The sequence below is a fragment of the Primulina eburnea genome, chromosome 13 (genome assembly GCF_022965805.1).
Source record: "Primulina eburnea isolate SZY01 chromosome 13, ASM2296580v1, whole genome shotgun sequence".
In the NCBI taxonomy this organism is placed as follows: Eukaryota; Viridiplantae; Streptophyta; class Magnoliopsida; order Lamiales; family Gesneriaceae; genus Primulina; species Primulina eburnea.
Genome location: NC_133113.1, coordinates 35169121 through 35196094, shown reverse-complemented (window position 1 = coordinate 35196094; position 26974 = coordinate 35169121). Strand labels below are relative to the sequence as shown.

Sequence of the window (26974 nt, the reverse complement as noted above, 5' to 3'; positions counted from 1 at the left end):
AAAAATGAATAGACCATTTAAATTGAAAAAATAATATAATTATAAAAAATATTTTTCGTTAATTTTAAAAAAAAATTAAATACAACGCATGTCGATTAATTTTTTTGGCAATGACATGATGCTTAATGTAGTTTATGTTTCTAACATAGATTAGTTTCAATTTAAATAAAAAAAAACATATAATACATAAATTATATTTGAATTAATATAAAAATAAATTAAATTTAGATTTGAACTAAATGAATTGATATAGTCAATACAAACAATAATTGAAGCTATCATTTATTGCAGTACACATATTTCAATATTTATATATATATTTCCATTTTTAGAAATGATATTTTGACGGTAAATTAATATTTTTGGCAAAAATTCTGCTTTTATATATAATATAGATATTAATAATTTTAAGCATTTCACATTTTTTTAAAAAAATCATATTTTTCTCAACAAACTATTATAAATATGATAAATAAATGTTTATATATTATTTTAGATGTAATTAAATCAAATATTATTTTAGATGTAATTAAATCAAATATTTGAGAAAATGATTTTTTTAATATAAATTAATTATTTGAAAAATAAAAAAAAATATATTATATACATCGTATGTGCGATTCCGTAACAGACATAATATTTTAGTCGTATCCAAGCTGTAAAATAACAAGTTTCACTTGACTTCGTCACTGTTAGTCGATCTGTATGAACAAATGATATGTATTTTAACAACATATGTTGACTAGTAAGGGCACCCACAATGGGGTGTTAAATGGGTGTTACCCTCTCTATAACGCTCACTCACAGGAGAGAGGGCATGGGGTGTTCATCTGTATGAACGCCGATGAACGCCCCATGTGTCAGTTTATTTTTAAAAAAAAATTCCACACTTAGCGACGGTTTTTTACAATCCGTCGCTAGTAGCGACGGATTTATAGAAACCGTCGCCGATCTGCTGACACGCGGGCCCCACGTGTTTTGAATTATCTATGGAGAACCAAAAAAATTGGACATTTAGCGACGAGTTTTTTTAAATCGTCGCTAAATCGTCGCTTTTTGCGACGGATTTTAACAAACCGTCGCTAAACGTTGTTACATTTATAAAAACAAATTATTATTAATTTGTTTAATGTAAAATAAGAGTGAGATGAATGAGTGGACAGCGGGCCCCACAAATAATGAGTGTGAATGTTAAAATGAATGTGGGAGAATAGAGGTGTTAATGTAATGTGTATGTGGCATGTGGATCCCACGATTTTTGATGAGGTGGTGGGTGTTATAACACCCACCAATGCGGGTGCCCTAAGGATGTTGTACCTTGCCGCCCATAAATGCAAAAGAGACAACCATCGTGAGCTAGCCAAGCCAATAGAGACACCTCACCAAGAAATTTATAGCAGTCCAAAAGCAAAACCTTGTGTGGTTAAAATGACTTGAATAATTCATTTTGCGAAGAAAGAGGCGCAGTTAAACTATTTTCTTTTTTTTAGACTGTTAAAATGATTTTCCTATTGCGGTGCAAATAAAATATATCGAAAGGAACTTCAAATATTTAAAAATATATATCAACTGAACAAGTTTTATGAAGATTATTTTTTCAAAATTTTCTTTTTTCATTATGACAATGACAAAAATTTGTGTGAGACGGACTCACGGATCGTATTTTGTGAGACGAATCTTTTATTTGGGTCATCAATGAAAAAATATTACTTTTTATGCTAAGAATATTATTTTTTATTGTGAATATCAATAAGGTTGATCATCTCTGATAAAAATTCGTGATACCATCTCAAAAGACGTTCCTTTTCATTATTATCTATACTTGATCGATTGGATATACTCGATATCCTATGCACATGTAATTAATCTAAAACAATTTTTTTAATCAATCTAAAACAAAATTTAAGCACAAATGAAATATGTTTTATGATAAGGACATGTTGAGGATTAATAGATTTTTGAGACAACAACCGGGCTGTCAGTAGGACGTGTCACACCGCTAGTTATCATGCCTATATTTGATATTTCTAATGTATAATATAAATAGCCACTTCCCTCCCCACATACCCTTGTATCTAGAAATCTCGATTCCTTGCTCAAAAGGCCAAAGAAGATATTCTCGATTTATGCACTCTTCCTTTTTAATCTGATATCTTTCCAACCTTTTTTTTTCTCTCAATTTTCCTTTTTCGATTTGTCTGGTCAAATTGTATTGGCCATCTTCAATTAGAAAGCTTTTCTTGAATTTCTGTGGAAGCAATAATGGCTGTTTTTGTCGTGGGTTTACTGCTTCTGTTAGCCATGGCCAACCATTCAGGTGTAGGACTGTTTTTTTTTTCTTTTAAGGACTGTTCTTGACCTTTCGTTTCTTTAATTTTTTAGTAAGCATTTCTGCTTTTTTATTGTCGAAATTATAAGAGGTTCCTAGAAGTGAAATTTTTTCGTTCTTCGTTTCTTTACCCTTTTTTCTTTATGCTGGCCATCTCAAGACTGGGACTTTGATTGAACCCTCTTACTGTTTTTACTTCCGCACATGTTTTAGTTTTAAAGGAGGGCTGTTAATTGTGCTGTTTCCCGATCTGTTTTCTAACTTTTTCTGTAAAATTTTTAATAATGTGCTGCAGATGCTGCTTATTGCCTTTGTAGTAGTGGGGGTGACAGCGCATTTCAGAAGAATATCGACTATGCTTGTGGAGCTGGAGCTGATTGTTCGGCAATCGTTCAAAATGGGGCTTGTTTTAACCCAAATACCGCAAAAGACCACTGCAACTATGCTGTGAATAGTTATTACCAGAGAAAGGGACAAACTTCGGGGAGCTGTGATTTTGCAGGCACTGCCACCGTGTCTCCAACCGCCCCTAGTATGTATCTTTTGTTCATTAATCAGTAAAAATATCAAGTACTTTGCCTTAATTGTTGTCTTCTTGTTTTTTAATTTGCAGATGTAGCTTCTGGCTGTGTGTATCCATCCAGTCCGAGGTTGGTTTTTTTTTTCTCCCTAAAATAATCAAGGATTCACGTTTTATTTAGATATTGCAATTCTTGATTCGTAATTGAAGTCTACAGAGTGTTTTTTAGTGCTCGGTACTCTTGGTTATCTATAATATGTTAATTTGTGTGTGCATCACTTTGATACCCGCCTCCCTCCACTGTCCACTTGATGGATGTAAACGAGGCAGGAGTTAGATTTTGCAGGATAGTAGTGGCTGGTGGATCGATCCAATTCCATGCCTGATTGAGTATCTTTAATTCCCAGTGAGGCCAAAGTTAATATATTTAAGTGAGTTGTCTTGATGTGGATGTGTGTAAATGCCATTACTCTTGATTTTGTGACACTTTCTTTAGCAATACAATCTCCCTTATCGATCTCTCCGTAGGTGCATTTTGACTAGATCCTTTTGGTTATAGTTGTTGCTTCTTTTTATTGTCTTGAAAGTACTTGAAATTTGCCATCTGAGAATAATTTTTAACGTTCTACGTAATTTTAGCGGAGGTAGCACAACACCTACGACCAACCCGACTTTCGGAGGAACGCCAAACTCGAGTACCGGTGGCAACACAACAGGTGCAATGCCAGGCTCAACTTTTACTCCAGGAATTGGTCTTGCACCCTCGGGATTTGGATTTGGCAGCCCAGATGGTAGCTCGGCGCGGTTACCCCGTGTCACTGCCGCTATCTTTATGCTTTTGTCCATCTCCTTCGCTCTTTTATTCAGCACAAGAATCTAAGGAAAGACAAGTTTCGAAGACCGCTGTCACGCGTTTCTTGAATGGACGGTATCGGTTGCACAACAAGGGATTTGGTTGTGTCTCGGAAGAATTTGCTTTGATATCTGGTGGGCAAGGAGAAAAAGTAGAGGAATTTGATTCCCTTTTCTTTGAGTGGACATGTGGTGCTAGCATCTGCTCTCTTTTTGTGTACAAATTTTCTACGTACGTCTTGGTTAAGGGAAGCAGTGCAATATTTTCAATGTGGTTTTATTTTTTGTCATTACACTTTTCTTGCGGACTTGGACAAATTTTTAGTCTAATGTTATCTAAGGTTAATTTTCATGCCATAAAGTTATATTTGGCCTAAAAAATAAATAAAAAGTTACTCTACAATTTTGGTGATGAGCTTAACTAATAAATTATGAACAGTTCTTTCTTCAGAATTAGAATAACAATGAAAACAAACTTATCAAGTAGAGTTTCAATGCTATCATGTCATTCGAAGATGGACCTGCCTGTCACGGTTAACTGTTTCCTATTTCAATGAACTCAATTTTCATAAAAAAAATATTTATTTAGTAGTTGATTTCCTCGCTGAGTAACTCTCTAATCAAATTTCTTTACAAATTTATAACACAAAAACTTATTAATTTTATGAAATAAATATAATATATGATCTAAGAAAAATTATTATTTTTAAAATCAAAAATATTATTATTATTATTTTTTATTTGAAGTATAAAAAAGATATATATGTCTCACACAAATTTATGAGATTGTAATATACTTATTCAATTTATAATCAAATTATTAAAAAATTATTCTCAGAAAGACTTGCTCTTTATAATAACATTATTAAAAAAACTATTAGAAGAGAAAATTCCGAAATGGAATATAATAACGACAAAAAAGGACGATTTTTTTTATATAATATATTTATCAATCAAATAAGATAAGTATTTTAGATCTTATTATAGAATTAAAAAAGCACTTAAGTTAAAAAGGACATAATCGATGAAATATATAAATATAAATTTCGCTAGAAGGAGGGCTTGAACCTCCGACCTTGTGGTTAACAGCCACACGCTCTAACCAACTGAGCTATTCCAGCTTCCTTGCGTTAATCTAAGCAATGACATATTATATATATAACTATATTTGTGATTGCCTCGCGGCGAAATTAACCGGAATGATCTGCGCTGGGCCTTCTGCTTCCTTCGGCGGCGGAGGTGAAGAGAAATTTGGAGAAGAGCTGAGTGTCTGCTCTCGAGAAGAAGCTTTCATCGGAACAAGAATCCCAAGCCTCTATTCATTCCCCCAACCATCAATTTTTGCACTTAAAAGAACTCCTCAACCACAAGCAACCCTTTCAAAATCTCAAGAAAACTCCCTTTCACGACTTCAAAGATCCAATCTTCAAAAATTCCTTTTCGACCATAACACAGATGAGGCCTGGAAAGCTTTCAAGACTTTCACCAATAGTGCTTTTATCCGAGTAAATCGCTCACCAACTCGTTAATTGTCCATCTGTCTTCTCTATCTGATGCCCATAATATCAAGAGAGCATTTGCATCAGTGGTTTATTTGTTGGAAAAGAACCCTTCACTGTTAGAACATGGAAGTGTGAAGAACCTTTTGGATTCCCTGAAAATTGCCAACAGTGTCGTGCCTGCTTTTGCATTGGTGAGAAGCATGCTCAAGAACAGGTTTTTCATGCCTTTCGAAATGTGGGGCGTTGTTCTTGTTGATATATGTAGGCAAAATGGGTACTTTGCTACCTTTTTGAGTGTTTTCCACGAGAGTTGTAGGATTTCTATCGATGAGAAGCTGAATTTAACGAAACCTGATTTGGTTGCGTGTATTGCTGTATTAGAATGTTACTTTCGTGAGCTTAAATCTGTAAGTGATGCCGAGAAGTGATTGAAACTATGTCGGTTTTGGGCGTTAGGCCTGACAAATTTAGTGTAGGATTTCTTGGTATTTGTACGCTGTTAAGGGGCTTCAAGGTAATGGAATTGTATAGTTTCATAGGTAGGTTTGGTATATCTATAAAAGGATTCTTTCTGATAATGTGATTCGTGGGTATGTGAAATCAGGTGATCTCCAGTCAGAATCGGCTACCATCCTCCGGTATTTGAAAGAAGGGGAAGAACAGTGTCTTAGTGAAGGAAACTGTAATGAAATTGTGGAAAGGTTTTTGCAAAATGGGGAATTTAAAAGGTTTAGCAAATGTGGTCATGGAATCTCAAAAACGGAACCTGCGTCATTTCAAGTGCAGAAGTCTGTAGGTTATGGAGTTATTACTGCCGGTATCAATCTTGGCTTATTGGACAAGGCCCATAGCATTCTCCATGAAATTAACGTGCAGGGAGCTTCTGTTGGACTTGGGGCCTATGTGCCAATTTTGAAGGATTATTCCAGAGAGAAAGGAACAGCTGAAGCTGCACAATTAGTTGCTGAAATTTGTAACTTGGGACTGCCATTGGATGTTGTCACATTTGATTCTTTAATCTAATCATCATGTCCTGCCAAGATTTTCGTTCTGCATTTTCTCTATACCTTGACATGAGAGAATCAAGAGTATACGAGTTAAAAGGCAGTTACTTGACAATCATGACAGGTCTTACAGAGCATCATAGGCCTGAGTTGATGGCTGCTTTCATGAATGAAGTTGTTCAGGACCCTCCGGTCGAAGTGGGAACACATGACTGGAATTCTATAATCCACACCTTCTGTAAGGCCGTAGAATGGAAGATGCTAGGCGGACCTTCAGGAGGTGGTTTTCTTGCACTTTGAACCGACTGAAATGACATATCTTATTAATGGATATGTCGCCATGGAGAAATATTTTAGTGTTTTGTTGCTTTGGAATGAAGTTAAGAGGAAGATTTTTGGTGAGGGGGAGAAAAGGCTGAATTTAGATAATAGCTTGGTTGGTGCATTTTTACACGCCTTGGTCAGGGGTGGTTTCTTTGATGCTGTGATGCAAGTCATCGAAAAATATAAAGAAATGAAGACATTTGTTGATAAGTGGAGGGTTAAGCAAGCATTTATGGAGAACCATGAGAAGCTGCGAGTCAAAGTTGAGACACAGAAATTTTAGAAAAATGGAATCGCTTATTGACTTCAAAAACTGGGTAGAGTTGAGCGCTTAAACAGTGTTGCACCGGTTTCTAATGTTTATCTTTCTCAAGTTTCTGCACGGAGATGGTTCATGTTTTTGTTTGAAATCGGCACTGTAAAGCAAAGTGGAAAGTGGTTGGCCGAAATTTTCTTGTGCAAGAGAGAGAAAAAAAATTGGTGTACAAAAATTGTGTACCAAAACTTATGTGCAAAAATTATGTTATTTCATATAACCTTTAATGAAATATTTATATATTTTAATTCGTGATCTAGTTATAAGGACTCTTCTTGAATTAGGATATCGTATTTCCATTATTCAAAACTCTCATGCAAGTATTTCATATTCTTGAAAATAACATGCATAATTACATTATTATTATCAAATTTTGATGATACAATATATACATACATATGTATACATATATATTTATTTATGCTCAACTTTTATTTATTTAATTACTTACTTAATTTATCTATTCTATATTCCTCTAAAATTTTCCATGCGAATTTTGCACTTCGTAGTTACTACTACTAATTTGCTATTTAATTAATATATTCTAACACTACAAGAATAAATGCTTATGATGACATTCATAAATGTCACTATATTCAATATTGAGTGACATTTAAGTTTTAGTGATACCTCCAACAAATGTCTTCTACCCAATGTCATCTTAACTTCCTGACATTTTTTAATGTCATTATAAGATGTTAATGACAACTTCATCGTATTACTAATTATTTATATAATGACAATTTTAAATATCAGGAAAACTCATGTTTTAAATACATTTATACATGTTTTGTTATTATAGTAATAATGAAAATTTTATATGTCAGTTAAAACCATTTATAATGACAACTAAAAGTGTCGTGTATGTTATTTATAGTGACAATAACAAATGTGGGAATATTTGGGTTTGATAAAAATATAGGAGGAGGGAAAAATAGATAAAATAAATATCGGAATAAAAAAATATATTAGATTAGTTATCCTGACATTTTTAATTGATGTCATTTTTTATATGAAAAGAAACAATTATTTTCTCTCCTCCAATATTTGTCTAACCCAAATATTCCTACATTTATTTATAGTGACAATTTTTAGTTTTTTAATGATTTTTTACGATGTGGAAAAAATAATTGTTTTCCTCCATATAAAAAATGACATCAATTAAAAATGTCAGGATAACTAATCTAATATGTTTTTTTATTTTACACATTATTAATTTTTTACAAGTGCCATTATTAAGTATGTGTAACAATATTTAATTAAAAGTATCTACAAAAAAGTGTCACAATACCCATTTATTGTTGTATGTAAATTTACCAAATAAATAATTATGAACTCATTATAATCTCGATCAATAATAAGATAGCGTTGATGTATAGAGGAGGGTACAAATTTCATTCACATAATGAAAAATGAAAATTTCGAAAGAGAAATTTTTCTACTGATTCATTTTTTGCAGCTGCCAGTTTTGTAAACTTTTTAACTAAAACATGTATTTAACTATCTTCATTTAATTAGCAGTTATGCTAAATTCTAAAACTTCCATTATATGGAATCAACTTATAAACTCCTTTATAAGCAATTTGTTTGAGCTCCATCAAACTACAGACGCAAAAATCAACTCCTTGAATTTGAACATTTCAACGAGAAAACATAATCCAATACTTATGTGACCCTCAATTATTTAGAGGTACATCTAACTATGAGTTCACAACTTAATGTGATTCATAACAACATTTTTCATATTTGGGCTTATCCTAAATAACTACATTTTTTCACCTACCCCTTGATCAAGAACGTCGTACTCAAATCTGATTGCGTCCATCGGATCATAGTAAAAGCGTCTAGTAACGTCGTTTCATGATTCCTTATGTATCATTGATGTTGTCTGCAAGAACCTTAGTTTATGGTTAGCGTACAGTACGATCCATTCAACTCAAATATCCCGATTGAATCTGCTATCATTGGTAAATTTAGAATTATAAATGAATTAGATAACAATGTGATGTATGTTTGAGTATAATAGTCGAATGTTATGTGCAACTTAGGAAACATTTTTCCAAAATGCATATGTATTATTCTAGCCAGAGATTTCTTGCACTATTGACTTATCAGATCACATTAGATATATCCACCTGTAGGTGAGCGATGAATACCCGACTACAATACATTGACTCCTACGTATTTCGAAACTACACCAAACCTCGTCACATGATAATCATCAATGAAGTCGGTAAATGGATCAAAGTATATGCTAATACGTAGAACATTCACATTGTCCCGCGTCAGATGACTAATGATGTACAACCATAATTGCAAACTAGTACACTCAATAAGTGATAATCACTTGAAATGTCTGATTGAGGGTTGTTCAATACATAATTAAATGATCACTCATATATATGAATAAACATCTTCATGTTCTTACCAATGAAACATGACGTTTACATTACAAATGCTAGTATCAAGCTCGAACGATATTTATCTTTATTTCAGGTTGCTGAATCGAATAGGAATCAATTTAAAATATACAATACGATTTCTAATAATTTTATGATCTTACGTTGATAGACATCACGCATGGTACATATTGTATATCAAATTACTTTAAATATGTAGCTTGAATGAGTATAAAAATAAAATAAATGTAATAATTGATTAAAATATAAAATATTATTAAAATAAAAATTATTTTACATCAATCGAATAAAATAAAAGTCACGAGTAGATTCATTGGATACTTTTTCTGACACATACCGCAAGTGAACTAATGTCCGTGCTCGTATTTGAAGTCTCCCACATCATATTAGCTTTCCTAAGTACTCCAGCACTAACAAGACCCAATCAATATCAATTTCTTCCTTCTGCCTATCAAAATTATGTTTAGAATATCAAACTCAAAGGCGTAAAGAATTGATATTTCGGAAGAAAATATTCTGAAAAATAACAAACAAAAACTATATATATATATATATATATATATATATATATATATATTTAAATTTTTTAATTGATATTAATTATATATATATATATATATATATTTAAATTTTTTAATTGATATTAAATTGAAATTAGAATATTTTTAGACAAAACTGTTTGCCCCAAGTTTCGACTATCTTGACTGTTAACCAAAGCACTCAAGCTCCATTAAAAACTTTTACAGCTCAATACTTTGGCGCACTCAAATTTCTCCTCCTAGTAGATCTGAGCTCAAACAACCTAAAGGTAAGCTCAAAAGCCATTGTTTAGTTTTTATCCGATGAATGTTCATCCATTATGTATCCATTTGTATTCGTTCCCTTAATTTTAGTATCTTTTGCGTTTCTCTTGAGCAATTGGGGATTGAATCTGGTTTTCCTGCTGCTAATTCCTTTACAATCGATGCCACGCTATTGGTTGAATTTTCATTGTGGTGATATTAGGGGAAGAAACTTGCCCGTTTTGAAGAGTTTTTCTTATGCTATGCTTTATACGGCAAAAGTGGAACTTGGGTTTTGTTTCTCGAATTTAGCAGAGTAATTTGTTTGGAATTTTATGAAAAATTAAAATTTTGTTTTGATTTTCATATTATCCACAAATTATTGTTACTAGGTAAGAACGGATTTTCCTGAATATGATAAGTGAAAGTGATAGCTATGATGCAAGGGGATTGGAGGGATAGCTATGATATTTATCCCATATTCTGAAATGACTCTGAAGTTGGCTATTCGTGTACAAGAGAATCTTCAAGTTATATGATATATATTAGCTTTCACATTAGTTTAGTGGCATTTTATGGAAATTTTTTGAGTTCTTGGTGCTTACCCACCGCATACAGGTTTCAGCTGAAGTTTTTGAGTATGTTTGTGTTTCCTGACAGGCCTTATATTAACCTGCAAAGACAAGGAGCCATGGGTCGTGGTGTGAGCAGTGGTGGAGGACAGAGTTCGCTTGGGTACTTGTTTGGAAGCGGCGAGGTGCCAAAACTGGCACCGGATAATGCCAAAGATGTTGCAACTGAAAGCGGGGCTTCGCATAAAGAACCTGCACCAAAGCCTAATGCTGCTTCTCAGCCTGTGGATGTTAGTAAACAAATTCCTGCGGGCATTCAGAGTAGCACGATGAATAAGCACTCTAGAGCTGGAGGGGACAACATTTGCAATTTCATCACGGTATGATCTAGCTCATGGAACACCTGTTGTTATGAGGTGCAGATTCATTTCTTTTAGTGGATAGCCCAAACCAAAAGGTGCATATATCAAGGGCCATGTTTAAAAAATACTCGTGTTTTCTAAGACTCTGAGACGTTGTTTTTCCCTCGTTTCATTTGTTAATTTGTCTCATCTTCGAGAATGTACAAACACACGTCTTACTTTTTTACCTCACTCCATGAATATGAGTTCGTTTGTGGCTTGTTTCTTGATTTGTTGGCCTGTTACTGGTTGTAACTAGGGAGAATTTGTCTCAATTAATGAAAGAAGGGCTGTAAGCCATTCCATTTGATATAATTTTTCCATTACAGATGCACTTTCTTCAACGTGTACAAAATACCTTGTGTTTGTTCCTAATTTGAACCACTGATATGTTGCAGGATCGGCCATCGACAAAGGTCCAGGCTGCTCCTGGTGGAGGTTCTTCTCTGGGATACCTGTTTGGTGGCGGCAGCAAATAAAATAAGATCACCTGAAATCTTGATGAATAGTTTACTCTTTGTTTGTGCGGTAAAACACAGTTGTGTGCTGTGCCAAATATATATATGTGTGTTTGTGTGTGTGTGTGTGTGTGTGTGATTTCAATGTGGTTTCTGGTAAAATAGTTTGTATTCTCATCTACCAATGCGATGAACTCTGTAAAACAATCTAGTTAATTTCACTCGTGTTTTATGTCGTCGATGACTTCAGCGAGAATAAGAATATTGTTTGCCATGGCCCAAACATCGTTGTGGGTCGCAGACTCGCAGCATAGCCTAATAATCATTCAAATAGCTGGGATACTATTGTGTCGAGCTCTATCTGAGCCGGAAATAGCTGTAGTACTATGGTCTCAAAGTTCAGATTGTATTCTCACTCAACAATCACTCGGCTAAATGTATAATTGAACTCGTACAAATAAAAAGAAAAAAAAAAGAAAAAAGAAGGGAAAAAAATTTATTAAACAAGAAGTTACAAAAGGAGGCCAATTATATATATATATGCATTTCAGAGAGCATTTGGACAAAAGAAGGCCAATGATATCTATGCATTTCAGAGAGCATTTGGTTGAGAGGAAGGGCGTGGAGCAGGAATGATCCTCCATCTCCGACGAACATCTTCCCAGTCTTCTTCAAAATGGCGCTCGTAGTATACACACATTTAGTCTGTGGATATCATGCCGGCTCTAATAGCCCAAGGGAAGAAATGCTGATAAAACAATTTCCTCTGCCTCTCACTGAATCTAACTGTGCCTCCCATGACAAAGAGAGCACACATAGGAAGTAGCATTTGCTCGAATTCAATAACCTTCAGAGCTGATTCACCAATTAAATTGGTAGGAAGGTCAAAGAGGGTGTGCCAGAAATCATGTACCTCACGAGCACGTGTTGCAACATATGCTCTTCAGTTTCCATGAACCGGACTGGTGGGCGATCATCTGGGGAGAAATTCCGGGATCCCATAAAGTTTGCTTATGCAGCACCAAATGTGTTAGATGGAAGGTCCCATGCATGTCCTACACTAGCAAGATGACACAAGGGCACTCCGATAGCATTGCCTGCAGGGACATAGGAGTAGTGAATTCTCACATAGAGTGAAATGATATAACATTCACAATGGATAGTAGAACCATATGATTGAACTAAATAACACAAGTAAATCATCAATTCCCCTTTCAAATATAAATCATCAAGTTCCCTGTTCCCACGGTCTTTTTCACATAGTCCATTAAGAAGACAGTACTATGCTGTCCTGCATTCAAAAGTCTAAAGCACCACATTATGGCAAAATATGTAACATGAAATTAAAAGACTGTGGCCTTGTGGCATCATATATTCATATTTGATGATATAAACATGATTCAAACAAGAACCTTATCGATACACAATGATTTACACATGAAACTTCCCTTGAGTCGGCGGCTACGCAAATTTGCAAACAAGATTTTTTAGTTTCAGGTGCCACTAACCAAAATTGGGACAACTGCAGAAAATCACGAGGAAAACCAACTTCAAACTGAATGTGTGTATCTTTGTAACATCCAAGTTCGTGGTTTTCCAGTTATAAGCATTTTTTGGTGAACATACTCAACTCCAAGTCCCATTAACTAACAAAATGGTACATCAAAATCATGACCACATGCAATTAATCAGCTCCAACTGACAAAATATGTATTTTTCTGATGTGTAACCAGCAACCGTTGAGTCGTGAATGCTAAAACTACAGAGCAAACAAAAGTTAAAAATTTAAAATTCTTGAATCAGAGTTGATAACGAAGTTGGCAACAATTAATGATAAGAGCTCTAATATTGCATGCTGTGTGGCCCGATTAAGACCACTTAAAAATGTTATACATGATGGTTAGCGACTCAAGGTATAAGTAAAAGCTCACCCTGCATTCAGGGCTTCTCATCATCCTCTCTAGGACCCTTTCAAATGCATGCTTTCCAGTGGTCTCTCCTAATGCAGCTATCAAGTCCGCCCTCCGAGGATCCAGCAATCCTCCCATAGCTGATCCAACTGCAACAGCAGCCTGTCGCCAGCCCTTCAGTCTAACAAGTGCACCACCAATCATTTTCATAAAAAAATCCTGAATATGATATTTTTAAGTTTCAAGAAACGGATGCTATGAAGTAACAAAAAAGCCAATCACATAAACAAAAATAGCCAATTTTGACGATACTGTTAAGTGACACGAAGTAAGAGAAATTGTAAATAATTTATGTTAAACCAAATACTAAGGACATGCATTAATAGATAGCAAATAATTGACAGTATATCGTATATCATAAGAATTTTTATGTCAACATAAAACTCAGAAAAAATCTGATCTCTTACTAAGAGAAAAGTGTGAGGGTCTCCAATGTTGTGACAGAGAAATGACGATGGTGGCCAACGGAGAAACGGCAGCGGTAACGAGTAGAAATGGTGGTGGAGGCGGCAGTGAGAAGGAATTGATGCGCTGTATTCGGGAGAATAAGTTGAAAGGAAAAGATAACTTTCAGAACCGCTAACCCCAATCGCGATGCCGTGAACATTATTTAACAATATATATTTTTGTACCTTTTTCAAATAAAAATATATTATACTTTACAAAGTCTTGCAACTACTAAAAACCTCTATTATTTTTAATATTAAAAGTTTAATTTATAAAATTTTGATCAAAATCTCATAATGAGTATTTTTTTTCCAATTCTTAAAAACGTAAAACAACGATATGGTTTTTTCGTTATTTTTTAAAGAAAAAAATTCTTTTATATAATAAAAAATATGTGAACATTTACAAAAATATTGTTGATGCAAGATATTTAAAAATAGGTGAATATAAATTTTTTTTATGTGAAATAATATTATTTTTAACTTTTAAATCTAATTCTTATATCGCATTTTCACTTTTATATCAAATGCCAAAAATTCTAAGTTCGTGAATTTAAAATCCAATTCAAACCCCAAATTACATGATTTTTAAGAATAAAAATATTTTATTTGATTTTTATATAAATTTATCCACCAAAATCCAAATCACATTTTTTCATGACACCCTGAAAAGCCTCCTACACCCTTTAGAGAGTTGAGATAAACAACGGCAATGGAGTTCACGCAGAGGTCGTGGCGTGCCGGGAAGGCCCCGCCACCGAAGAATTCCGACCCTTATTCAAAGATCGTAATCCATGATGGTTCCAGAGAAAACGTCGCGCTAAGAGATCCCGAACCGGACTCAGATTCAACGGGTATATATGCGACAATGGTTAATAAAAATGACGCGATTGAGTACGAGGAAGATTCACTGCCTCCGCTGTTTAAAAGGCTTCCCAAAGATTTCGGCGGAGCGGGTGATGACATCATAGGGTCCGATGATGACGACGCGGCTGCCTCTATTTCTGGGACGATGATTGTGAAGAATGACAGAAGAATGCCGAATTATTCGGATATAAATATGAAGGTCTCTTCACCTTATGCAAGGGCAAGGAACTCGGAAACGCCGTTTAAGGAGAGAAGAAGCCCTAGGGGGAGAACTGGTGACGAAGAGGAGGAGAGTGCGGGTGACTTTTCGACGTTTGTGGTTAGGGAGAGAGATGAAAAGGATGAAGATGAGGATGATGATGAGATGGAGGATGGAATGGGGACAATGGTGAGAAGGGGTGGTGGTGGAGGAGGAGGTGGAACAATGAGGAAGGCAGTGAAGAGTATGCAAAAGGTGGGGGTAATGGGATATGACAAGAGTAGGAAAAGCAGCGGCGATAGTGTTGGGGGGAGTGGCCGGGGATTGGGCGAGGGAAGTGTTGGGGGAGGGATTGGACAATTGAGGCACCAGGGGTATGGAAAAGTGTCCTCTAACTCGATACCAGAGAGCATGACAAGGGAAGACCCCTCTACCAAGTACGAGTTGCTTCACGAACTTGGTAAAGATTGAGTTTAAGTTCATATGTTTGCTTCGAATTCTTATGCTCGCTATCAATGTAATTTTAGTTTATTTTTTCCAATAATATTAATACGGAACATGGTTTTTTTTGGCTAAATTATGTGGCAGTATGTCTGTGGCTATGTCAAAACTTCTACTGGCGGTGCTGTTCTTGAATCAAATATGAACATCATGCTTAACTAGAAGTGATAGCTGATACATTACTTTTTCCTGGTTTTGAGTATATTATATTATCTTTTAAGGATGTGAATTTGTTATTGTACAAGTATATGACTGAATTAAAAATACGAGTCAATGGTACACTGTGTTTATTGACAGATTTAAATCATACATTTTAGGCATTTATTTATGCCAGAAGAAAATATGCTGTTGTTATCTGCTACCTGGCTATTACTAAAATTTAGAGCAGTAAGACCTCTGCGGTAAATACTGACAGGGATGAAAAATAAGAAAAATGAACTGAATAGATTTCAAAATGACTCATCTTGAATCCGAACTGAACATGCGAGGGTAGTGAAAGTATGGACCTTGTGAGGCTCTGAAAAGTGGAGGGCACCACACGTGGTTGATTTCCGGAGAGCAATTTGTCCGCTTAAGTTAAATACACAAATTGGGCACTGAGCATACTGTCTAACCTGTATTTTATCACAGAAGGAAAAATGATAACTACTATAAATACCATTCACATATGCAAAGCATGTGGAAATCTTCTCCTCATTTTTAATAGATTGTACTTGTTTTATTGCCAAGTTACTCTTCTTAATATGGCAAAATTTTGGTATTGACTTCTTAAAGTTTAAGCATACTTGTACAAATTATATGGTGTCTGAGGGCACGCATTTTGTAGCTTTATTTCAATTAGTCAAGGTATTGATATCAATGGCTTTTTATTTCAATGCAAATGGATGAAATTAATTTATTAAGGAAAGATAAATCCTTTGAACTTCTCTGAGATATTCACAGTTTTTTTAAAAAATCTGAACATAGTATTACAATCCTCATCTAGACAACCGACCACCTGATGCACCAAACAATCAGAATATGAACTTTCTGTGTGGTGTTTTCTTTTTTTGTCTCATTTCACATTGTTATTAATGGGCTGGTGAAATTGAGGTGATTGATGGAGAAATATTCTGGCAAACAGGGAAAGGTTCATATGGGGCAGTCTATAAAGCTCGAGACATAAGAACTTCAGAATTGGTTGCTATCAAAGTTATATCATTGTCTGAAGGGGTATGATCTCAATTTATTGTTTATGCTACAGCCTCTGATATTTTTTAGTGAATTATCTTCAAACATGTAAAGGATGTGTTATTAGGAGGAAGGTTATGAAGAGATTCGAGGTGAAATTGAGATGCTGCAGCAGTGTAGTGATCCAAATGTTGTTCGCTACCTTGGGAGCTACCAAGGAGAGGAATATCTTTGGGTATGACAAAGATCATATGGGACTATTGTTTTTTTCTTCCAATATAGATATTTATATGACGAGCAGTAATCATTGCCCTTTATTTTGTTTTGTTTTTGGTTGCTTGCTTGGATTTAATACTTGTATTTTACTACTATCCGGAGCTAATTTCAGTGTGAATTCGATTAATCGGTTGAAGTTTGCAAATTTGGACTTGTTGGCAGATAGTGATGGAGTACTGTGGGGGTGGAAGTGTTGCTGACTTGATGAATGTTACTGATGAGCCTCTAGAGGAGTATCAAATAGCTTATATTTGCAGAGAAGCATTGAAGGTACCCTTGAATCTGACAAGATTTGGTTTTTAAAGTTTTAATGGTTTATTTATATGGTAGTCAATGGGATTTTTCCATTTAATGATAGAAATAAATGGTCATTTTTATATCAAATCTTTTTTCATCTGAATTAATGCACACAATAATTGGCATGCCTAGTATATTTTGCCCTTGTATATTTATGTTGGTCTGTCTTGCTCGTCATATTAGTGCCCTGCTTTTGGAGTGGAAATGCATGTATACATCACTATTAAAGAAAACCAAGAACTGTAGTTGTGGTTATTTAGGAACATTCAACATGTATTTTGGGTCTCATATTATTTCTGCGTCGTGCAGGGTCTATCCTATCTGCATTCAATTTTCAAGGTGCATAGAGATATTAAAGGTGGTAATATTTTGTTGACTGAGCAGGGAGAGGTAAAGTTGGGTAAGTCTTAAGATTCACACTTCAAGTATATGTCTCTGGCAGAAACATCAACTTGATGCATATTTTTCTCCTTTGGATAGACTTAAAATGTGAATCCTAATTTATTGGACGGTTGATCATGAACTTCAATATGCCTGTATTACTGCTCATAACTTTGACCAATTTATGTTTAATTCTTTGTTACATCTGGTCACTGTTTATTGCAATGGAAATTAAGGACAAATAACATCCTACAGGTGATTTTGGTGTTGCTGCGCAGTTAACAAGAACCATGTCCAAGCGTAACACGGTAAAACTGACTTATTCCTATTAAATTGCCGCATAATCTCTTTTAATGTTGTTCCCTGATATAGACAATAATACCATACAAATTTAATTTTTGAAACAAAATTCACAAAAATTATGACGGTCAATGCACTTGAAGAGGCCTTTTCTCTTTCGATTTTTTGGCTAAGAGTTAACATTGAAACATAGTTGTCACAATTTTTAGAAGAGTGTTTTGTTTTGTGTCTGCTTATTAATGTTAGCACACCCCTAATATTTTTCAGTTTATTGGCACCCCTCATTGGATGGCTCCAGAAGTTATCCAAGAAAGCCGTTATGACGGGAAGGTATTTGTTTTTATTGATGATTTTCGACCGAATGGGGTAACTAATTTGATGTTCATTCTACTTCATAATTGAAATGATATTCTGAATGAAAGGATGTGTAGTTGCTCGCTTTCAAATTTCATAGTTCATTTTTGTCAGGTAGATGTATGGGCTCTTGGAGTGTCTGCTATTGAAATGGCTGAGGTATGCTTGTCAATTTGTCTGGTTGAAGAACGGCTATATCCTCTCGTTCTATTGAATTGAATGCCTACTTTATCCCCTATTTTGGAAGCAATTCAATGTAATTAATAATGCTATCTTGTTGTTCCTTAACAATTTTTTCCAGGGTCTACCTCCAAGAGCGACTGTACATCCCATGAGGGTAAATTTACAAATTTGCTGTTTTACATATATTTTGAGTTGAATAATCATGATGCAATTTCAGATTCAAAATATGAAGTTCTAAGTATCCAGGTTGAATTAGAATTTCTCATTTGCTCAAGGGACTCCAAAAATAATTCTCCAGGAAACATTGCGCTGAATTTGCATAGATTCAATGCATCTGAAGATGAGAAGGCTCAGACTAGAATCCTTGGTTGTGATAGGCTGCTATTGTAGGAAAATTACTGAAACATGTAACTGCTGTGAATAAGGGACTGCGCTGGCAGATTGTTCAATTTAATTAAGCCAAGAGGTTGGAAACGTAGAAAAAGAAACAATAGCAATAGTACATTATACACTGTCCTTTGCACTCATCTGATTTCATGTTATACAAAATAAATATGAGCAGAATGTGCTTGGCTACTTTGGATTATCCTCTGAATGTAAATCATCCAGCACAAATGATATTTACTTGATTCTTGAGGTGGACACTGTTAAAAAGGTTGTTTAATTGAGCCCGTTTTTCATTCCAAAGGCATCTTTTTTATTAGTTAACTGACTGGACATTTCTTTACTTGTAACTATCTTCTTTCTATTATATGTGTTCTAGATTTTGGGGTTTAACATTTTTGCAATCTGTGGTAGGTATTGTTTATGATTTCCATTGAACCTGCTCCAATGCTTGAGGATAAAGAAAAATGGTTTGTCCTGATATTTCTTTTAATATGTGGCATCTTTACCTGTAAACTTTAACCACGTGCTGCTGACGTGTTACAGAAAATTAGGAAGTAGAAATGCTGAAAGAATTTTTGCATTTGAGGCCATTGTTCTCACTTATACCGTATTATATGCACGCTCTTTGGTTATGTTGATTAGCCAAAGAGTGCATGGCCTCTTCCACAATTTCCTTTCCTTAGAAAAGATAATTTACAGGAATATGGCTGCTCATCTCCTATTTTGATGTGAGAACCGAAAATTTTCATTAAGTTATTTAATAAAATTGTAAGGAAATTTTTAGGATTTGATTCTTTGTATAAATAATAACAATAAGATATGCACCTTGGGATATTAATTTTTGGAAATAGTTTTGCCAAGTCAATAGCCATACACCATGCAGATTTCGAAAATTTGGGGGAGATTATTTACAAGATTTACTATCACACCAAATAAAAGGAATTGAGAATGGATATGACAAGAAATTTCGAAATCCCCCTAGATTAGTTGCCCAAACTTTGTGATGGAAAGATACTAGTATATTGGAAACTATATCATCAAAGTTGGCTCAAAAATCCCTTGACCTAGCATCATGATTTCGAGCCAAGCAAGAAGGGAAAGAATCAAGGTTAAATCCCACAAGTTTGGTAGTCAAATAAGCTTTGATTGGAATAAAATATGGGGAGTCAACCGTGTGATTTGGAGGCAAGGTATGGGCATGATTTGATTACCTTGTTGAGCCTCATCTCATCCACCTATAAATACTCCATCATTCATACTCATTCCCTACCCAAGATTTTCGAAATTCCCCTTGCTGAAATCTCGAAAACTTCAGCATCCCCTAAGCCAAAATTCTGCCCGAATATCGTCCCGAAGCTAGACAAGAAGCAAGCCGAAATTCTGTCCGAAGAAGGAGCAAGAAGCGACCCTATTTCCGAGCTAAGCCTCCACGTTTTTAGTACATCCAAACACGGTAAGTGGGTTGTTTTAAAATTTATAATTTTGAGTTATGCATACGTTCAAATTTCGGTTTTGTGGTTTAAAAATACGGTCGGGTACCGTCATTTTGTCTATACGTTTTTACAAAAGTTATTACGTTTATGTTTGACACTGTGAGAATTCCCTGAAAATGGGTGGAATTCCAACATATGGCCCTTAACAGTGGGATAGAACTGTTTTATGGCCTTGCCCCCTTAGAGGATTAAAACTTAGGGACTGACGACATTAAACCGTTGAAAGGTGAAAAATCGCAGTGTTATTACGTTATGGAAATTACGTTACGATTATGAAAAGCATGTTGTATGTATATGTATGTTTCGAAAATGTTATAAAACTTTTATGTTGTTTCAATGTCCCCCATTTACTGAGTATTCCCAAAATACTCATCCCCCTTACTCAACCCATCCCAGATAAGCTTGAAGAAGAAATTGAGGAGGAAGAATCTGAGCAGTTCTGGGGATGGTGAATGCTCAAGAAATTAGATTAAGTTAAATTTATTATTATGCAGTTTTTTTACGCTTCCGCATTTATTTCTGTCGTTTAGTGCTTTTGGTTGTAAAGACAATGTTTTCTTTGGGTTGAAATTATGATATATAAACTGGTTCGGTTTATACTGTACTACGAAAGGCTTGTTGTTTTCAATTGTGTGATTGTTAAACGACGCCGGTGTCAATCCCGAGTTTCGGGATGTGACAATTTTTCTGTAACAGTTGCTTAACTTTGCGATACACTGGTATTTCAGTTTTGAGAACCAACATCGAAAACAATCTTACGAGTTTCAATTTTCTGCGAACCGCGTGACAAGCCTTGGGCCTTCTTTTTGGGCTTCTATCTCTCTTCCAGTCTTGGGCTTAAAAATATTTCTTCCCGTAACATATTCATGTACGAAATTGATTTAAATTGTTTTTCTGTGTTGTTCCCAGCAGTTTTTCCTATCCCTTGAAGCTTGAATAGCTTACTATTGCAGGTCACTAGTGTTCCATGACTTCATTGCAAAATGCCTTACTAAAGACACGAGGCTCCGGCCTACAGCAATTGAGATGCTGAAGGTACTCATAATATAGTTGGTTTCAACTTCACACAATCCAGTGATTCATTTATAAGATCTGTTGAGTGTTTCATGATGCAATCCTTGCTTTTATTGTACCTAAACTTTTGCATAAGCCTATATATTAGTAGTTTCATTATGAACTAACTTCTCTAGTGAATTGAGGCTTGTAGTTGTACATATAATTTGTTCTATGCTTGAATTAAGAGGTTCCGGTCTATTCTCTAATAAATTAACTAATTACATGACTACATTACATCAACTCAACAGTTGAGAAATCCTGGGGATTGTGTAAGTATTGTGCTTTCTTCTTATCCACGATTTTCTGTATGAATGAGCGATACTGTAAATTTCAAATTTTGCATATTTATCTCCAATGTTCTTGTTTGAGTTAAATTCTTTAAAAATTATGTGTGAATTTGACAAGAATGCTGATACAGAGAGCAATCAGAGAAGCTAAAGGAAAAAAATTACAATTTGTATTGTTGTGGTGTTGTGTAAGGTTTATAACTATAAGCCGCTATTTGCTTGAATGGTTGTCGAATTCATCTTCACTTAGATCTCTCTCTGTTACTGCCTTTCGCTCTTGTAGCACAAATTCATTGAAAAATGTAAAAGTGGAGCTTCGGGAATGCTGCCAAGGATTGAGAAGGCTAAACAAATCAGAGCATCAATGGCTGTGCAAGCTCACGATATTCAATCAGGAACAATAGTTTCAAGAGATGGTGTATGGTTTATTTCTGTTCCATTTTGTTCAAAATTTATTTGTTCGTATTTATCATTGTAGTTTTACAACCACTAGCGACTCTGTTGTTCTCTTTGAAAATGTAAAACAGGAAACATCCTTAGTTTTCTATTTTCTGACGTGTAATTTTCTTAATTTTGTATTGTTGCTTCTGATGCTGCAGGCTCTAGAAAATCCAATATCTCATGAAGCCATTGTTAGTACTGTTCCATCTAGGCCCCAATATGATCAGCATACTACTCGTGCTATTAGCATAAAGGATAAAGAGTACATCTGTGATGAGGGACAACTAGCTATGGAAGGTAATCATGCCACACGACTTCTACCAATAATATTGGATATGAACTTATTTTTGTTACATTTTAGAGTACAATACAAGTGTAGAACCTCATGACTCTACAAGTTGGGACCACTTCAGGCATGATCCAAAAACTGGACTCATAATTTGGTTGCTTCTTATCGAGCATTTTTGGGTTTGAGTTGGTACTAGTTGACTTAGTGACAAAAAAGTAAAGAAAAAGTAGGGTTGTATCATGCATGATAACCAGGTTACATATACATTGGTATTTATTTTTCCAATTTATAACCATCAAAATTTCGTATCAACTGAATTGTGTTTTCAGGCTGTTATTTTTCTTTTGTTAGACATTAACATTGGCTTCTTGATGTGGTAGTATTGTAAACAAATCTCCATGCAGTATGCACTGATCTAAATCTGTTTGACTAGGTGACTATGGCACTGTAGTTGTTCATGATAGACTTGAGATTGATAAATTGGCTACTCAGGCAACATTGATAGCGTCGGACAAATTTTCTGCTGCTACGAGACATAATGAAAGTCTTTCAGTCAGTGGGCTTGGAAATAAAGCAGTCGACTCTTGGTACGCTACTGAATAAATAAATATATACACACACACGCGCGCGCACGTAATTTCTTCAATCATGAAACTGCAGTGTCCTGTATTGGACCTTTTCACTTTTCTGTTCTTTTTTCAGTTACATGCACATGCGAGTATGTGTGTTGCTCAACTGGGCTTCTTTATAAACTGAATATCATTGTGGAAACACCTTGGTTCACAGTTTATGTTATGTGCCATGGGGATGGCGATGGTTAATATATGATCATCGATCTAAAGCTTTGTCCTTGCCATATGTTTCTGATGCAGGACTTAGATTTGACTGCGTATTTTTATAAACGTCAACTTAGACTCGAGGTTTTAGTTTGTACTACCAAATTAATATATTTACTGCCATTTGCTTGAGACTGAGAGGTAAGTGATACGTATGGGGGAATAAATGTTTTTCTGAGCCTTCATCTGATACAATGAGCCCTTGCCCCGGGATCTTCTTTCGTTGCTCTTATCTTTTTTAGTGAAACTTTGGCTTTAATCTGAGATGCAGACCCTACTCTGGAAACTTAGATACCCACATTAATAGCAGGTCTAACTCCATCGTTGAATAGATCGCCGGATAAGAATATTTGTCCATCAGTAATGGAAATTGCGTCAGTAGGTATATGTGGTTGACAAAATAATAGTACCAGTGTACGCTTCGAAATTTATGAGACTTCAATTCCCCAAATGATATTCCTTTTTATCTCCGTGAGTAAGGAGCACACGGAAGGGTTCATGTCCCACTCTTCTGACTGCTCATTCGTTGTAATATGTTTAAGCGTGATCATTTAAACATCCAGAATTTGTGCCATTTTAGTTTACTGGAACTCGTCTAACATAATATGTTTTATCGAATTTTCTCAACCCTGTTACGATCTTAAAACTAGAAAGTGGCCAAATCAAGGGCCGACCTTATCTTTGAGTCCTCTGACACAAGGAATTCCATCTTTATTTTCTAATGATCTCTTGATAGTTCATCTTTTTTCTGCTCAGGGGTGCTTTAAAACCTTGGGAAGACCGTCACTTGTGCAATATTTGTATGGTTCCTTGTTCACACAACATTTTATTTTACGCTACCCATGCTTGTTAACCTGTCAGGATGGACATCACTACAGATATAGGAACCCCGACTGAAGGATTACAAGAACCTCTTAATTTATCTGTCTCACCTGAACAAAACCTTAAGGGCGATAGCATTCCCCAAGTAATGGTTGGCAAAGGTGAACGCTTGAATGATGCTTCACTTACTAGTGAGACCGTCAGTAGAAAAGCATTGGATAAGGTATTTCTGACCCCCGACCTCGAAACTTGTCTTTAATGCATCAAATAATGGAAATCTCATTTTCCTGGAAACCAGCTCATATTGGACTCTGATTATTACTCAAGTAAATGAAGCTTTTGTTTAGCCACGGTCCACACCATATTACTAATATTGAGAAATGGGAGCTGCAAGCATTTATCTTTCGACTTTGCTGATTTCTTCCATCTTATTTACTTTTTGTAACTATATCGTGCCTTACTTTTCTGTGTTTTTTCAAATGCCCAGAGTGAATATTTTATTCTACGTAGGGACAGGCCATGATTATGGTTTTTAAACATTTTTTATCTCTGTAAATTTTACTTCAGTGTGTAATTATTGAAACTTTGAATTTGTTCTCGGTTTAACACCTCTTATCTGGGAGCCTTGTTCTGCGTAATATTAGCTTCAACACCATCCCTTCTATGATGATTCGATTAAGCATCACTTTGGTGGTTGCTATAACTGTTTTCCTTTTCAAGTTACGTCATTATGCAGTGTTCATTTACTTTGGTATTACATCTGCGACAGCTTTGGTCCATATACTCTGCTGGTAACACCGTGCCAATTCCATTTCTGAGGGCAACTGATATATCTCCCATTGCACTTTTGTCTGACAACGTGCTTGGGGGATGGCAGAGGGACAATCATGGGAACGTAGCCATGGAAGCTATGCAAGAGCTTTTTTCCAGCGACTCCCAGCTTAAAAAGGGTAGAAACAGACAAAATGAGGTCCTTTCTGTTTTCCCGGTTCTATACTAACTTGTTAGCATTTATTCTGGACACGCGTATATACAGTAAACTGCAATATCATTTGTGATGCAGTGAGTCATTCACTTAAAGTTACCATTCTCATATGTTATAACGGGTTGTCAAAAATAACTCATTACCAAAGAACCAATTGTTTAGGAACTGTGAATTTGTCAAATTTATTTCAATTCTTCCGCTGCCCAATATGTTATACTTGCTGTTTTCTATCTGTGAAGAGTGATGCTTGTTTGTAAAATAATCTGCAAATTTAGTTTAACTCACTGATTTAATAACAGGTAGGCCACTTCCTAATTAAAATTGTCATGAGCATGAAGTCATGTTACCTTTGCATATCGCATGTGGATAAAGTCCACTGTGTGTTTATCGGATATATGTTACACTCGACATGTTTGAAGTGGCTTATGTGTGTACTATTCAGGTTCCCCTTCCTCCCGGTGTATATCAAAGGCTTACTTCAAGTCCAACCCTGATGAATCTTGCTCAGGCATTAGCATACCACAAGATGTATGCTTTTGTAATGTTCATTCCATCCTTGATTTAGTTTCCTTTGAACTTCAAGAATTTTCTTCATATCTCCAAAATATTTTCTGCAGGTGCTACGAAGAAATGCCCCTTCAAGAAATCCAAGCTGCACAAGAACAACAAACCATTCAAAACCTCTCCGATACCCTTCGAACTATTTTACGATTGTGATTAACGAGAATGTTGCAAAAGATTAGTACTTTTCGAGCCCATTAATATTTAGTCCATTTATCTATGTTAACCACTTCTTCTGACTTGCTGTGCTAATGATATATAGACAATGCAAAGATTAGCTTTAAAAAAAAAAAAGTGGACAATGACCTATTTTGTGTTTGTCGTGGCGACAAGTGAGCGTTATATTTTTAAACCATGTTATGATATTATGGAATTTTTATTATAATGATACTATATCTCTATATTTTTAAATATAGAGATATACTTCAAACATTTAGATGACCTAATAAAATAGATAATATCAAAAATATATGTAAACATCAGTAATAATTAAGAGACAAAGTGAGTTATTGTTGACAACCAAACACATCTATATCCAATTCTTTCATTGAAGTAGACATTTCCCCACCTTATTCATTAATTTGAAGTTGGAATTTCATCCCCTGCTTGGGTGATGTCTTATTTCTTGAGTCGCTGTCTATGCTACGAAATTGTATAAAATTGCCAGCCAAACATTAAAGTCTGTTGGAATGTAATGTGATAAAAACATGGGAAAGCTTGCAACTGTTTCATGTAACAACAAATATGAGTAGGACCACAATTTGGGAAACATTGCTAAGATGGTATTCCAATTTCCAATCTTAAAATCGTAACACATTATATATCCCACCTTTCAGATCAAATGAACAAGAAATTTTTATGTTGATTTGATCAAGTTATGATTGATTTGATCGACCCTCGAGCATATTCTGAGAAACCAACTAATAACTAAAATTTTCTTCAAATCTCCGAAGTACAAAATACAAGCTCAACTTTTTAATATATTTTTTAAAAAAAATTAATTTGATCAATGTCTTCCACCATATAACCGAATCACAATTTTTTGAGAAATAATACATGGATTATTGTTTTCTAATAATAATTTTTTACCCATTATTTCTTGAAATATATTGATCACATCAATAACTCAAGGAATGTGGACAACTAAATAATCAGAGTGAATTGGTAATTGGTTTTTCTCTCTATTTGAGCAATGAAATGTTATAAAAAGAAAACGCCTGTCTAACAAAGAAACATAGATAACATCTAACCAAACCATGAGAAAAATGATGTTTATGATACGGACAACATTTGTTTTGTATACTAATAAGAAATATGAGCTATGAAATCTAATTATAAAACTACAGAAATATGTCTATCCAAAAATATAATGTAAATTGCCGACCTTATTATA

General features: G+C 34.9%; 3 protein-coding genes, 1 non-coding gene and 2 pseudogenes across 5 annotated transcripts; 4 read left to right on the top strand and 2 right to left on the bottom strand.

Annotated features, from left to right (window-relative positions):
* Window positions 1–2066: 2066 nt before the first annotated feature.
* LOC140810164 (PLASMODESMATA CALLOSE-BINDING PROTEIN 2-like) lies at window positions 2067–4113 on the top strand. The gene is made up of 4 exons (XM_073168021.1): window positions 2067–2317; window positions 2625–2861; window positions 2943–2979; window positions 3489–4113. The coding sequence occupies exons 1-4, from the start codon at window positions 2263–2265 to the stop codon at window positions 3727–3729; spliced, it is 570 nt and encodes a 189-aa protein (XP_073024122.1). The 5' UTR covers window positions 2067–2262; the 3' UTR covers window positions 3730–4113.
* Window positions 4114–4748: 635 nt separating this feature from the next.
* On the bottom strand, window positions 4749–4822 carry TRNAN-GUU (transfer RNA asparagine (anticodon GUU)). Its single transcript has one exon. It is a non-coding gene; the product is annotated as a tRNA-Asn (tRNA).
* Window positions 4788–7100, top strand: LOC140810816 (pentatricopeptide repeat-containing protein At1g69290-like; annotated as a pseudogene).
* Window positions 7101–9912: 2812 nt separating this feature from the next.
* LOC140809947 (protein SPIRAL1-like 2) lies at window positions 9913–11716 on the top strand. Its single transcript, XM_073167731.1, has 3 exons — window positions 9913–10075; window positions 10710–11001; window positions 11421–11716. The coding sequence occupies exons 2-3, from the start codon at window positions 10741–10743 to the stop codon at window positions 11499–11501; spliced, it is 342 nt and encodes a 113-aa protein (XP_073023832.1). The 5' UTR covers window positions 9913–10075; window positions 10710–10740; the 3' UTR covers window positions 11502–11716.
* Window positions 11481–14030, bottom strand: LOC140809946 (ubiquinone biosynthesis protein COQ4 homolog, mitochondrial-like; annotated as a pseudogene).
* A 513-nt stretch (window positions 14031–14543) lies between these two features.
* LOC140808799 (serine/threonine-protein kinase 1) lies at window positions 14544–25807 on the top strand. 2 transcript variants are annotated; one of them, XM_073166068.1, is made up of 18 exons: window positions 14544–15422; window positions 16587–16675; window positions 16761–16868; window positions 17072–17179; window positions 17516–17606; window positions 17843–17895; window positions 18155–18217; window positions 18356–18400; window positions 18543–18578; window positions 19223–19278; window positions 21258–21339; window positions 21931–22065; window positions 22247–22385; window positions 22811–22964; window positions 24075–24258; window positions 24805–24985; window positions 25463–25548; window positions 25638–25807. In XM_073166068.1, the coding sequence occupies exons 1-18, from the start codon at window positions 14609–14611 to the stop codon at window positions 25761–25763; spliced, it is 2550 nt and encodes an 849-aa protein (XP_073022169.1). In that variant the 5' UTR covers window positions 14544–14608; the 3' UTR covers window positions 25764–25807. The 2 variants fall into 2 exon arrangements, with proteins under 2 accessions (XP_073022169.1, XP_073022170.1); XM_073166069.1 differs by having other exon boundaries at window positions 24805–25005.
* Window positions 25808–26974: the final 1167 nt, after the last annotated feature.

Bases quoted from the DNA above. Each gene is read 5' to 3' on its own strand.
- LOC140810164 (XM_073168021.1), top strand. From the start codon at position 2,263: ATGGCTGTTTTTGTCGTGGGTTTACTGCTTCTGTTAGCCATGGCCAAC. The intron at 2,318-2,624 runs GTGTAGGACTGT...AATGTGCTGCAG, and splicing joins AGCCATGGCCAACCATTCAG to ATGCTGCTTATTGCCTTTGT. The intron at 2,980-3,488 runs GTTGGTTTTTTT...ACGTAATTTTAG, and splicing joins GTGTATCCATCCAGTCCGAG to CGGAGGTAGCACAACACCTA.
- LOC140809947 (XM_073167731.1), top strand. From the start codon at position 10,741: ATGGGTCGTGGTGTGAGCAGTGGTGGAGGACAGAGTTCGCTTGGGTAC. The intron at 11,002-11,420 runs GTATGATCTAGC...GATATGTTGCAG, and splicing joins ACATTTGCAATTTCATCACG to GATCGGCCATCGACAAAGGT.
- LOC140808799 (XM_073166068.1), top strand. From the start codon at position 14,609: ATGGAGTTCACGCAGAGGTCGTGGCGTGCCGGGAAGGCCCCGCCACCG. The intron at 21,340-21,930 runs GTACTCATAATA...TCGCTCTTGTAG, and splicing joins CAGCAATTGAGATGCTGAAG to CACAAATTCATTGAAAAATG. The intron at 24,986-25,462 runs GTAGAAACAGAC...TGTACTATTCAG, and splicing joins CGACTCCCAGCTTAAAAAGG to GTTCCCCTTCCTCCCGGTGT.